At 41.4% G+C, this 15,241-nt stretch overlaps 1 protein-coding gene across 2 annotated transcripts in view; it reads left to right on the plus strand.

Moving 5' to 3' along the window:
• The window catches only part of LOC109928370 (short transient receptor potential channel 6-like), a 93,622-nt gene that overhangs the window by 29,014 nt on the left and 49,367 nt on the right, over window positions 1-15,241 (plus strand). For both annotated transcript variants that reach the window (XM_048598493.1, XM_048598494.1), the window contains exons 3-4: window positions 7,977-8,162; window positions 14,217-14,381. In XM_048598493.1, coding sequence (XP_048454450.1) covers window positions 7,977-8,162; window positions 14,217-14,381 — 351 coding nt within the window. The remainder of the gene's footprint in view (window positions 1-7,976; window positions 8,163-14,216; window positions 14,382-15,241) is intronic.

A 15,241-nucleotide genomic window follows, 5' to 3' on the forward strand; every position in this document is an offset into this window, starting at 1 on the left:
GGTATTCCTGTGTGTGTACTACAGTACCTTTGGTGGTATTCCTGTGTTTGTACTACAGTACCTTCGGTGGTATTCCTGTGTGTGTACTACAGTATTTAAACCACATCCTTCATCTTGCCTTATGTATATTTCTTATCAGCTTCTGTTGACTCCCCATCCTATTAATAAGATTATTTTTAACAGTCTGTGATCTCTTTCTAGGGTCATGTTCACTCCCAAACTCACTGTTTGGTCTTACACTGTTTTCTTGCCTTCCGTCTTTGTACTTTACTAGTCTATGCACCTAACCTTCTAGTCCCTCATTCTATATATTCAACCAGCTTCTATCTTTTTTTTCCAGAAACCTTCTCTGCTCTACTTATAATGGTCGGAATTTTGGACACAGTCCAATAGCTTAAATGCCAATATTGATGGGGGAATTTCCAAATGACAGTTCTGCAGTCTTGCATGCAGTCTACTGAATTCTATTATGTACTCTTTCATGGTACTATCCTCCATCTTTCTAAATTTGCTCCAATCTGACCATACCTCATAAGCATTCAATAAATTATCTTTTTGCTTAAATTTTATCCATTTAAAAGATTGTCCAAATTGTGATCAAATAGTGTCCGTGTTCAAATAGCATCATAGAGATGTACAGCATGGAAACAGACCCTTCGGCCCAACTTGTCCACGCCTACCAGATATCCTAAATTCGTCTAGATCCATTTGCCAACATTTGGCCATAATCCCTCCAAACCCTTCCTATTCATGTACCCATCCAGATGCCTTTTGAATGTTGTCATTGTACCACCCTCCACCACTTCCTCTGGCAGTTCATCCCATGCACACACCACCTTCTGCATGAAAAAGTTTCCCCTTAGATTCCTTTTAAATCTTTCCCCTCTCATCTTAAACCTATTTCCTCTAGTTTTGGATTTCTCCATCCCAGGGAAAAGACCTTGTCTATTTACCCTATCCATGCCCCCTCATGATTTTATGAACCTCTATAAGGTCACCCGTCAGCCTCCAATGCTCCGGGGAAAATAGCCTGAGTCTACTCAGCCTCTCTCTGTAGCTCAAACCCTGGCAACATCCTTGTAAATATTTTCTGAGCCCTTTCAAGTTTCACAACATCCTTCCTCTAGCAGGGAGACCAGAATTGCACACAGTATTCCAATAGTGGCTTAACCAATATCCTGTACAATTGCAACATGACCTCCCAACTTCTATTCTCAATGCACTGACAAATAAAAGCAAGCATACCAAATGTCTTCCTCACTATTCTGTCTACCTGCAACTGCACTTTGAAGAAATTATGAACCAGCACCTCAAGGTCTCTTTGTTCAGCAACATCCCCCCTCAACCGGGCCTTGCCATTAAGTGTATAAGTCCTGCCCTGATTTGCCTTTCCAAAATGCAGCACCTCACATTTATCTGAATTAAACTCCATCTGCTACTCCTCGGCCCATTGGCCCATCTGTTTAACGTCCTGTTGTACTCTGAGGTAACCTTCTTCACTGTCCACTACACCTCCAATTTTGGTGTCATCTGCAAACTTACTAACCATACCTCCTACATTCACATCAAAATCATTTATATAAATGATGAAAAGCCGTGGACCCAGCACTGATCCTTGTGGCACACTGCTGGTCACAGGCCTCCAGTCTGAAAAGCAGCCCTCCACCACCACCATACTCTCTCTGCTAGCCTTGAGCCAGCTCTGTATCCAAATGGCTCGTTCTTCCTGTATTCCTTGTGATTTAACCATGCTAACCAGACTCCCATAAGGAACCTTGTTGAACACATTACTGAAGTCCGTATAAATCACATTCACTGTTCTGCCCTCATCAAACCTCTTTGTTATTCCTTCAAAAAACTCAACCAAGTTAGTGAGACATGAATGTCCCCACACACAGCCATGTTGACTATCTCTAATCAGTTCTTGCCTTTCCAAATACATAAAAATCCTGTCCCTCAGGATTCCTTCAACAACTTGTCAACCACCAATGTCAGGCTCACTGCTCCATAGTTCCCTGGCTTTTTCCTTTATCACTTTTCTTAAATAGAGGCACCACGTTAGCAAACCTCCAGTCTTCTGGCACTTCACCTGTGACTATTGATGATACAAATATCTCAGCAAGAGGCCCAGCAATCACTTTGCTAGCTTCCCACAGAGTTCTAGGGTATGCCTGATCAGGTCTCGGGGATTTATCCACCATTGTGTGTCTTAGGCCGTCCAGCTCCAGCACCACCATCTCTGTAATATGGACACTTACCAAGATGTCGTTATTTATTTCCCCACATTCTATATCTTGCATATCCTTCTCTACATTAAACATTGATGCAAGATACTCGTTTAGTACCTTTCCCCACATAGTTCCACACATAGGTGGCCTTGCTGATCTTTAAGGCGTCCTATTTTCTCTCTAGTTACCCTTTTTTCCTTAACATATTTGTAGAATCCCTTTGGATTCTCCTTAACTCTATTTGCCAAAGCTATCTCATGTCCCCTTTTTGCCCTTCTGATTTTCCTCTTAAGTATACGCCTACTGCCCTTATAGTCTTCTAGGGATTCACTCGATCCCAGCTGTCTATACCTGACATATGCTTTCTTCTTATCCTTGACCAAAACCTCAATTTCTCTAGTCATCCAGCATTCCCTCCACCTACCAGCCTTGTCCTTCACCCTAACAGGAACACGCTGTCTCTGGACTCTCATTATCTCGTCTTTGAAGGCTTCACAATTACCTGCAAACATCCACCCCCCAAACAACTTTTGAAAGTTCTTGTCCAATACCGTCAAAATTGGCCTTCCTCCAACTTAGAATTTTAACTTTTAGATCATTCTATCCTTTTCTATCACTATTTTAAAACTATTAGAATTATGGTCACAGGTCCCAAAGCACTCTCCCACTGACACCTCGGTCACCTACCCTGCCCTATTTCCCAAGAGTAGGTCAGGTTTTATAGCTTCTCTGGTAGGTACATCCACATTCTTAATCAGAAACTTTTCTTGTACCTACTTAAAAATTCCTGTCCATCCAAGCCCCTAACACTATGGCAGTCCCAGTCTATGTTTAGAAAGTTAAAATCCCCTACCATAGCCACCCAATTGTTCTTAGAGATAACTGAGATCTCCTTACAAATTTGTTTCTCAATTTCCTGCTGACTACTGGGCGGGGTCTAAAGTACAATTCCAATAAGGTGATCATCCCTTTCTTATTTCTCTGTTCCACCCAAATATCTTCCCTGAACGTATTCCCAGGAATATCCTCCCTAAATATAGCTGTTATCTGTAATCAAAAATGCCACTCCCCCTCCTGTCTTGCTCCCCCCAACCTCTTCAATCCTTCCTATAGCATCTCTGCCTTGGTACATTAAGCTTCCAGTCCTGTCCATCCCTGAGCCACATCTCTGTAATTGCTATGATATCCCAGTCCCAGGTTTCTAACCATGTCCTGAGTTCATCTGCCTTACCTGTTAGGCCTCTTGCATTGTAATAAATGCAGTTTAATTTATCAGTCCTACCTTGTTCTCTACTTTGTTCCCACCTCCCCTGTCTGTTTGACTCGCCCCTTTTCCCAACCGGACCAGTATCAGACTGATCTCTTTCCTCACCATCTCCCAGGGTCCCACCCGCTCCTCCTTACTGGTTTAAATCCTCTCGAGCAGTTCTAGCAAATCTTCCCGACGGTATGTTAGAGTCCTTCCAATTCAGGTGCAATCTGTCCTTCCTATACAGAAGAGATTCCAATGATCCAAAAATGTGAATCCTTCTCCCCTGCACCAGCTCCTCAGTCACGCGTTCATCTGCTCTATCTTCCTATTCCTACCCTCACTGGCTCATGGCACTGGGATTAATGCAGATATTACTACCCTTGAGGACCTACTTTTTAAATTCCTGCCCAACTTCCTACATTGTCTCCTCAGAATCTCATCCTTTTCTCTTTCTATGTCAATAGTTCCAATGTGTACCATGCACTCCTGCTGGTCCCTCTCGCCTTTGAGAATATTCTGCACCGTCTCTGAGATATCTTTGGTCCTGGCTCCAGGGCAGCAGCACACCGTTCTGATGTCTCGCTGTCAGCCGCAAAATCATTCAAGGCTCCATTTTTAGAAAACATTCATTGCTACTTATTCTGCTTCTGTTGGTAATGAGCATGTTAAGGCCATTCCTTGTTTCCTTTTCTGGTGAATAAGTAGTTCAGGTCTACATTGAAACTTCATTCTTTTACTGATTACAAGACTCACTTTCAGAAAACAGAAGAGGGTAGTCATATCCTTTATATTTTGACTTTACCACCCTCTGCTACAACTATTATACACTGGGAAATAACTGTCTTTGAACAGATTTCACATCCATACTTTTATTTCAGTTCACATCACTCCATAAAACTCACATCCCACTGATTACTAACTCTTCATACTCACAAAACAAATTCACATCCAATGAGCCCTTACCTAATGTATCCATCACCTTTTCCCTTGTTCCCTAAAGGTCTGAAATCTTGCCTGAGACCTATAGGATAATAATATCCAATAAGTGGCTAAGACATAGGTGCTGCAATATTTAGAAATGAGGAGAGGAAAGCAAACAGGGCCATTGTCAAAGAAAGACCTTATTTTGTATAGTACATCAAAATAATTTATCTTGAATGCTTTTTAAAAAAGTGCTGTTAAATTAAGTTTAATAAACTTTGCTTGCTTCATGAGTTTAATAGCAAAAGGATTACATGAGAGACAATGAGGCTAACTTTCAGCTTTGAAGTGACTAAGCAGGGTTATGCCATTTGAAATCAGTAGAACAAAACAAATGTGAGTGTGATACCCGTTGATATAAAATCTGAACATGCAGCAAGAACAGCTGGGCGATCCTTAATAACCACAACCTGCTTGAAGAGTTATGTAATCTGCTGTAATAGCTTAATGATCTTGTAAAACAGCAGGTTGATATGGATAATCATCTGTAACACCGAGATGATCTGAAAGCTCAGCTGGAAAATTGTCTAAATCAGCTGGATAATCTAACAGAACAGGCTCGACCATCTGCTACAATAAATCGACAATCTGTGAAATTTGCTGAATAATTTTAGACAACAGCTGGGTGACTTTTTGTTTAAAATAACTGAACAATTGGGTAGAACATCTGGGCAATCCATAACAGCTGCTTGATCTTTCTCCACTGTCTCTCCTTTTTGTCTCGCTGTCTCTCGCTCTCTCTGTCTCCTTCTCTCTTTCTCACTTAGTGATCTGAAAAGAATGAATGTTGTTGATGTAGAATCTTATCTAGTAGCTGGCAGATTTGCTTTAAAAATGTATGATTGGCTGTGATAACTGTTTCAAACCTATGGATGATGCACTTAGAGAAGTTGCTATAAAGACTGGGTGATCTGCCACAATAATAGAATGATCTGGACCTGCTGGGGCATGTGTAACAGTTGAGCAGCCTGCCAGAAGAGCTGGACCATTCTCATTTAACAAATGGAGCATCTTCACTACGATCTGACTGGTCTTAATATCTGGCATAATCTTTCATTAAAAATCTGGTGATCTGCTATAACTGCTGGATGATCTGCTGCACTAAGTCTGCCATACATTATTCTCAGTAAAATACAATCCTGAAGAGAAGCAAAAAAAGAAACTGATTTCATGTTTAAATATTTTTAACTTTCCAAAGGAGATTCTGAAAGAAGGATTCTCGGATTACTGATATTCATTTTGCCCTTAGCTACATTAAAGGTTTATAAACTAACAATAAAGATTGTAAAATAATCTCTTTAGAAAGATGTGGAAGTACTACAGAAGGCTCATACACTGGTGCTGCAGCGCCCTCTGCTGTTGACTGTCAGGATATGGCCTCATGGTTTGTGAAGAATTTTTAGCCAAGATCTTCTACTAGTTTTAACTCATTAAATAACTATAGCTTTTTCAAACAGAGGGTGGTGCATATATAGAGAGAGCCGACAGAGGAAGTGGTGGAGGCTGGTACAATTATGACATTTAAAAGACATTTGGATGGGGACATGAATAGGGAGGGTTTAGAGGGATATGGACCAAATGCTGGCAAATGGGACTAGATCAGGTTGGGATGGCTGATTGCAGGTTACACCTCTTAAAAACCAGAGGATACAAGACTAGTCTGTCCAAACCTTTTCTGATAAGTCGACCCATCCATTCCAGGCTTTTGCCTCATAAACATTTTCTGAACTGCTTCCAACAGATTTACATCTTCCCTTTAAATCAGGTGACCAACATTGCACACAGTGCACCCCATATGGCCTCACCAGTGTCCTGTATTCCTGAAGCATAACCTCCCTAATGTTGTATTCAGTTCCCCTCACAATAAACCATAACATTCTACCAACTTTCCCAATTACTTGCTGCACCTGCAAACTAGACTTTTATGATTCATGCACAAGGACACCCAGGCCCCTCTGCATCCTGAAGTTCTGCAATCCTTCACTGTTTAGAAAATATGCATCTTGTTTTATTCTTCCTGCCAAAATGGACAACTTCTCTTTTTCTGATTTATTGTTGTCATATATACCGAGATACAGTGAAAAGTGTTATTTTGCGTGCTACACGGGCAGATCGTACCATACAAAGTGCATCAGAGTAGCAGAACAGAGTGCAGGATACATTATTACAGTCACAGAGAAGGTGCAGAGAGAGAGAGATCAGAATTTGAGAGGTCGATACAAAAGTCTGGTAACAGCAGGGAAGAAGCTGTTGTTGAATCCGTTTGTATGTGCTTTCAAGCTTTTACATTTCCTGTCTGATGGAAGAGAATGGAAGAGAATGGTGTCATCAGCAAACATATAAATGTAGTTGGGGCAGAATTTGGCCACACAGTCATGTGTGTATAAGGGGTATAAGGCAACTAAGTACACAGCCTTGCAGGGAACCAGTGTTGAGGATTATTGTGGAGGAGGTGTTGTCACCTATCCTTCCTGATTGTGGCCAATGGATCAGGATCCAGTTACTGACAGGAGAGCTGAGACCTATGTCTCAGAGTTCAGAGGTGAGTTTGTTTGGAATTATGGTGCTGAAGGCAGAGCTGTAGTTAATACGTAGGAGCCTGATGCAAGTATCCTTGTTATCCCACTGTTCCAGGGACAAGTGTAGAGCCAGGGAGATGGTGTCTGCCATGGTCCTGTTGCACCAGTAGGCAAATTGCAAAGGATCAAGGCAGTTTGGTAGCCGAGAGTTGATGTCAGCCATGGGGAACCTCTCAAAGCACTTCACAATGATGGAGGTCAGAGCCACTGGGTGATAGTCATTGCAGCACGTTGCGTGTGTTTTCTTTGGTACCAGGATGATAGTGATCTTCTCGAAGCAGGTGAAGATTTCAGATCATAGTAAGGGGAAAGTGGTTGATCTTTCCAATTATCAACATTTAAGCATTTTATGTTTGTATTAGAGCAAACAGGCTAATTTTCAAACATCCAATTGAAGGAAATATTCCTACTTAGTGAATATATAGAAAGTGATGAAGTTAGAGGGCTATGGAGATAATGCTGGAGAGTGGGACTAGCTGGGTAGCTCTTTTGGCAGCTGGTACAGACACGATGGGTTGAATGGCTTCCTTCTGTCCTGTAAAGTTCTATGCTTCTTTATATAAATGCTTTAATAACATCCTGGCCTATGTTTTTAGGTGTAGAGTTAAGCCACAAAGTGTCCTTTCTAAATTATCAGCCATAAACTTTTGGTGTAATCTGCAGAATCGATGGGAAATCTAATTATACAATGCCAAGTGGGAATGAGGATATGCTTATAGTTGTACTTTGGCCCATTGGACCATAGAAAGTAGGTGCCACCTACTAACTTTATAAGACACAGCCAGGCCATGCTAGAGGGCACTAGTCAGTACAGTGTCCATTAAAACCTGTCAGATTGTGTGTTGAGAAATTTCAATACTATTGTTACCAGTGAATCGTGAGCATTCAAATCAAGACTCCCAACAGGTTAATCACTTCAAACTTGTGTTTTTTCAGAATGATTACAAAAAATTATCTATGCAATGCAAAGACTTTGTTGTTGGACTTCTGGATTTGTGTCGGATTACTGAAGAAGTGGAAGCCATTTTGAATGGGACCATGAAGACCAACCCCAGCATTAACCAAGAGTTTCGGCCAAGCCTTAGCCGATTAAAATTGGCCATAAAATATGATGTCAAAAAGGTATGAAACATTTTTAATGTTTTAATAGGCTTGTATCTTATAAATTCTTAATTAAATTTTTGGTATAATTGTGAATTTATTTTATTCTCCATGTAAGTGGGTTCATTCCATTCTTAATTGTACAATTATACAATTGTATAAACAGAATTACTTGAGAGAGCTGATCAAAAGCGATTATTTTATTCAGACTAGCTGCATGTCATAGAGTCTTGAAGCTTGGAAACAGGTCCTTCGGCCCACCATTTCCATACGGACCAACAAACACCAAACTACACTTGTCCCATTTACCTGCATTTGATCTATAGGTTACTATGCCCTGGGATTTTAAATGCTTGTCCAGATGCTTCTTAAATATTGTGAGAGTACCTGCCTCCACCTCCCTCTCAGGCAGCACCTTCCATATTTCTACCACCTTCAGGATGAAAAGGATTTTCCTCCTGTTTCTTCTAGGCCACTTTGTCCTTACTGTAAAGTTATCAGTCTGGTCTTAAACACATCAGGCGTGGGAAAAAAATTCTCATGATCTACTTTGCCTATGCCTCTCAGAATTTTGTACATCTCAATCAGATCCCCCCTCGGCCTCCTCTGTTCCAGGGAAAACAAACCCAGCCTATCCAGTCTCTCCTCATAACTGAGACATTTCCTTCCCAAGCAACATCCTGGTGAATCTCCTCTTCACCCTCTCCAGTGGGGGGACTAGTTTACTCATTGTATTGCCCTTGTAGTCAAAGCTTGACAAACATTCACCACACGGCTGCTGTTAAATGTTCTGCTATGTGTGTCTAATAAGTGGGAATCATTATTGGCTGTAGGTAGTGTAAGGGGAGGTGGTGGCATATTGGTAATATCGCTAGATTAATAATCTAAAACACCAGGTTGATGTTTACAAGATACAAGTTCAAATCCCACCATAGCAGATGCTGAACTTTGAGTTCAATAAAAGCTGGAGTAAAAAGTTAGCAACTAATGGCAGCTATGCTTTAGAGTAGATTTGTAGCTTGGGTTATGTTAACACTAACATCCTTTATGACAAAATATCGCGGAAGTCCTTACCTGGTCTACCTTACATGTGATTCCAGAACCACCACAATGGTAGGCTTTTAACTTGCCGCCCCGGCCAGCATTGCCTGCACCTCAGAGAGAATTCAACTTCAATGGGAAAACAAAACACTAGCTTGTCCTCTCTCCATGGATGCTGCCTGATGGGCTTTGATCTCCAAAATGATTGCATAAGCATCTGTGCAATAACTTGAAAGACTGATAACCATTCTTTAGGTGATGTGGTCATCCATCTTACTAATCAAAGAATAAAATAAAATTAACTGCAGCTTTGAATATGTTATTGGGGAAGACTTTATATCTCTAAAGACTGAAAAATTGTGAGCATTCACTATCATCACAGTGTAAATCTAGCAGCAACGTTGCCATTCAAATATGCACAGTAAAAATTGCAGAAAATCAGAAGCTGCTGTTTGTGGTAACTTGATCTTCCACACAGTGTGTTATTGCAGGCTTTGTGGGTACAATCAGCACTGAATCCATTATTTATTGTGAACTTCAATTTTTTCACATTATGTTAAACTATAAAAATTATTGAAAATGTTAAGCCTTGATGAATGAGGGCTGATTGAATAGCTAATGGTGCAAATGAGGTCATGGGCTGGCACGGTGGCTCAGTGGTTATCACTGCTGCCTCACAGTGCCAGGGACCTGGGTTTGATTCCAGCCTCAGGCGACTGTCTGTGTGGAATTTGTACATTCTCCCTGTGTCTGCGTGGGTTTACTTTGGGTGCTCCAGTTTCCTCCCACAGTCCAAAGGTGCAGGCTAGGTGGATTGGCCAGGCTAAATTGCCCATAGTGTTCAGGGATGTGGAGATTAGGTGGGTTATAGGGGATGGGTCGGTGTGGCCTTGTTGGGCCAAAGGGCCTGTTTGCACACTGTAGGGATTCTATGATATGATATGATAATTACTGCAGACCAACCACCTAACCCTGAATGAAGCTAACTTTAACAATCTGGAGTACCATTCCTAACATTTCATAATAAAAGAAATTCCCTTGCTTTTGAAATAATGGAAATTTTTTTGAACATTTATGATGTCACCTATAATTTACACAATGTTTACATCCCAATCTATTTAATTGTCCATCAAAAATCAAGATGGCAACAGTGAGAAAAGATCCCAGGAGGGAAAGTTAGAAATCAATGTGTGTGTCAAACTGTAAGCCCCTGCAAGTTTTTTTTTGCTGCCTTATTTAATATTTGGATTAGAGTCTTCTAAACAGTTTTATGAGGATAGTTTAGACAGTCCGGGCTTGTTTCTACTGGAGTTTAGAAGAGTGAAGTGTATTGGATCATGAATGGTATTAACAAGGTGGGCGTGGAAAGGATGTTCCCTCTTGTGGGCAAATCCAAAATGAGGAGGCACTTTTAAAATTAGAGGTCGTCCTTTCAGGACAGAGATGAGGAAATTTTTTTTATTCCTCTGGGCGTTGTGTGACTTTGGAATTCTCTGCCTCAGAAAGTGGTTGCAGAGGGTTATTGATTACTTTTAAGAAAGAGGTGGTTAGCTTATTTTTAGGCAATAGATCAACAATTAGGGAATGTGGAATCTGAAACACAACCACATCAACCATTATTGAATGGAGGAGCAGGACCAAAGGGCTGATTGGTCTATATCCGTTGCTATTTTGTATGTTCATGCAATCTGGAAGAAGGAGATTTGAACTGTCGTGATTTTACAAGGGAACTTGCACCTCAGCTAGGTCTACTATCTGGCCTTTCCCCAGGGCTGTGCAATTTCTTCCTCAGCAGTTACTTATTCCTTTTTGAAATCCATTGGTGCATCCGTAGCAACCATAGTTTTGAGGTTATGCATTCCAGATCCTAACTACTCCAGCTCTCAGAAAGGCTCTTCTGAAAAGGTGTCCCTGGACTCGAAATGTTAGTGGTGTTTCTCTGTTCGCTGCCAGACCTGTTGAGTTTCTCCAGCATTCTCTATGTGGGTTTCTCTCCATTTACTCTGTCTAGTCCCCTCATAAGTTTGTACTCCGCTGTCAGATTTTCTCTCAATCTTCTCTTTAAGGTGAACAACCACAGCTTCCCAAATATCCTCTTCAATCAAATTGCCTCTTCCTTGAAATTATTTTCATGAATTTTTCAATTATTTTCTATTTAAAAGTTTCCATTATCAGGACCCCTAGTCAGCAGGTCATGCCTAGCTAAGGTAGGCTACCTATGTATATGTTGGTGAAATCTGGTTATTAATTTTGGATGCTGGCACAGTTAAAGCAGAAACTGAAGTGATGATTAAATACTAGGAGGAATGGGATGACGCATTTACGTGGTCCTCAATTCGAAGAGAAGATCACCCTTGATCCTTTTTGCCCCAGACCTAATGAGGCAGGGTCCAGTATTGAGCTTCTCTGGCATGTGCACAGTTTCATATGCAGCCAATGAGTTGGGAGTTTACAGAGCCTGCAGTATGGAACATCGAGTGGAAAATTAGACCAGGTCAGACCAGCTCTGTTCGCGGTGCACTGATTTCGGATAGAGCTGAGGTACCCCTGCAGATCTGGTCCCAGGACACCTTGGATGTGAGAGACAAGGATTCTTTTGGAGGTGGGGAGCATCCATTATCCTTTGCAGGTAAGGGTCAGGGATCCTTTACTGGAAGGAGTATCAGGCACCTTTGGGAAGGTTAACTGTGGAGAAGATTGTGTATAAACAGTACAGAAATTCCTTGGAGCTGTCCAACTTACCTTGACCTGTCAACTTGTATCAACAAGTGTTGACCTATCAAAAAAGGAGCTTGCATATTTTAAATGGTGGGGACTACCATTGAACAGAAATTGAACTGAACCGTCCATATAAACACTGTGGGTACATGTGCATGTCAGACCTGAGAAATCTACAGGGAGTAGCTCACCTCTTGTCTTCTTGATACTTGTCCACCATCTATAAGGCACAGGTCAGGAGTGTGATGAAATGCCCCCACTTAGCTGGATGAGTGGAGCACCAACAACACTCAGGCAGCTCAACACCATCCAGGACAAAACAACCCGCTCAACTGGCATCACATCCACCATCTTTAACATTCTCTCCCTCCCGTCGTGCAAATTGGCAGCTGTGTACCTCATTTGCAAGATGCTCTGGAACAACTCAGCAGCAGCCAGTTCTCAGAAAAAACCTTCCAAACCTGTTACCTTTATCACTTAAAAGGACAAGGGCAGCAGATACAAGGGTACACCACTTTCCCTTCAAGTCAGATATCATCCTGACTTGGAACTAGATCCCGATCACTGTCAGGGGGTTAAAATCCTGGAATTCCTTCCACAACAGCACAGCGGGTGTTTGTAGCCAGTGACACCCACAAAACATGAAGGAATTTAAAAAAACCCCATAAAATCATACAGTACAGAGGAGGCCCTTTGGTCCATCAAGTCCGTACTGTCAAAGTCCTACTGCCTAGACTAGCCCCATTTTCCCACTAGGCCCACAGCGTTGAATGTTATGATATTTCAAGTGCTCATCCAAGTACATATTAAAGGTTGTGAAGTGTCCTGCCTCAGCTATTCTCTCAGGCAGTGCATTCCAGACTCTCGCCACCCTCTGAGTGAAAAGATTTTTCCTGAAATCTCCTCTAAACCTCTTGACTTTCACTTTTAAAATTATGATCCCTTGTTATTGATCCTTCAACTAAGGGGAACAGCTGCTTTCTATTCACCCTGTCCATGCCCCTCATAATCTTACACATCTCGATCAGGTCCCATTCACCCACCCCCAAGCTTCTCTACTTCAAAGAAAACAACCCAAGCTAATCCAGCCTCTCTTCATCGCTGAAATGTTCCATTCTAGGCAACATCCTGGTGAATCTCCTCCGCACCCCCTCCAGTACAATCACATCCTTGCTATAGTGTGGTGAGCAGAGCTGCATACAGTACTCCAGCTGTGGCCTGACCAAAGTTTTGTACAGCTCCAACATAACCTCCCTGCTCCTGTAAACTATGCCATGACTGATAAAGACATGTGTCCTGTATGCCTTCCTAATCACCCCTATTAACCTGTACTGGCACCTTCATCAATCTGTGGAAGAGCTCCCCAAGATCCTTACCTCATATTTATCAGGATTAAACTCCATCTGCCATTAATCTGCCCATTTGACCAATCCTCCCGTAACCAAACACCTTCCCACTCACTGTCAACCATCCAGCCAATCTTTGTGCCATCTACAAACTGACTTATCATCCTCCCCCATGTTGTCATCTACATCATTTATGAATATCCCAAATAATAAGGGACCCAGCTTTGACCCCTGTGATATGCTACTGCATACTAGTTTCCAGTCACACAAGCAGCCTTCTACCACCACCCTCTGTCTCCTGTCACTCAGCAATATTGGATCTATCTTGCCAAGTTACTCTGGATTCCACAAGCTTTTACATTCTTTATCAGCTTTCCATATGAGACCTTGTTAAAGACATTGCTGAAATCATATAAATTATATCAATTGCTCTGCCATCATCCAAACACTTGGTCACCTCTTCAAAACTCCACTAGATTTGTTAGGTATGACCTCCCCCTGACAAAGCTATGCTTAGCAATCTCTTTACTACTGGCTGAAACGATGGGTAAACGATGAGATCAGTCAGAGAGGTCATGCTTACAATTGCACAGCTATATCACGGTGCATTGCATATTAATATAAAGTAATTAATCAACAAAGGTTTTAAATTATATCAAATAATAGTCTAACAGCTGGATTTTGAAAATTCGATCACTTTTTATTTGTTACAGAGAAGAAGTTGTAAAGAAGTTTCTAACTTGAAAACATATCAACAAACTTCCATTTCTGGATTTATTTAAAAGATTAAAATACCTTTTAATGATTTATGTGCTTATATCATTAATACATTTATCAACTTACTTTTTAGGTGAACATTTGAAAGAGTATTACATTAGAAATGTCATTTTTAAAATATCAAATATCTTCAGTTTCACTCAAAACTTTCATTTTGATTTCCAACTTACACTGTGACCTCTCATTTTTGAAGTTTGTAGCTCATCCAAACTGTCAGCAGCAACTTCTATCTATTTGGTACGAAAATCTCTCAGGACTACGCCAGCAGTCAATAGCAATCAAGTTTCTGGTTGTACTTGCTGTAGCTATTGGCCTCCCATTTCTGGCCTTGTGCTATTGGATTGCACCCTGCAGTAAGGTTGGTCATTTTCAATGTTCAACTTTGAAACTATTTTCAGGTTGTGGATGCAGACCCAAACAGCTGAGTGCAAACATTCTAATTTTATTTCCATGGGAGTAAGTTGTGCTGTAGAGATATGTATTCAAATTCCTTTCTCCACTTGGTAGATGGTTGACTAGAACATTTTAGGACTATAATTCCAGCTGGAATACAATGCTGCTTAGCTTTTGTCTCACCAATGTTTTTCTTATTTAAATATCTGCAAATGCATTTCATAGCAGTTGTCAATTTTATTTGGTTGATCTTATTAACTGAGAGGTAATTAGTGCAGTATTAATTTATTGATTCTATCTAATCTTTCTAATTCTTCTACATATTTCCTCTTGCTTTCTCCCATCAAAAAGAACAAAAGAACAAAAGAGAAGCGCAGCACAGGAACGGCCCTTTGGCCCTCCAAGCCTGTGTTGATCATCATATCCTAACTAAACTAAAAAACAAACCAGGCAGCATCAGAGGAGCAGGAAAGCTGACGTTTCAGGTTGGAACCCTTCTTCAGAAATGGGGGTGAAGAAGGGGGCTCTGAAATAAATAGAGAGAGGGGGAGGCGGTGATAGAAGGTGGATAGTGGAGCAGATAGGTGGAGAGAAGACGGACAGTTCAAGGAGGTGGGTATGAAGCTAGTAGAGGTGAGTGTAGGTAGGAAGTGGGGATGGGGATTGGTCAGTGAGAAGGGAGAGGCGGATAGGTGGGAGAGAAGAAGGACAGGCCAAGGAGCCGGGGACGAGAGGGGGGCTGGTCTTGGGATGAGGTTGGGGGTGGGGAGATTTTGAAGCTAATAAAGTCCACATTGAGACCATTGGGTTGTAGGGATCTAAGGT

This window comes from Rhincodon typus, chromosome 6 (genome assembly GCF_021869965.1).
Source record: "Rhincodon typus isolate 14 chromosome 6, sRhiTyp1.1, whole genome shotgun sequence".
Taxonomy (NCBI): Eukaryota; Metazoa; Chordata; class Chondrichthyes; order Orectolobiformes; family Rhincodontidae; genus Rhincodon; species Rhincodon typus.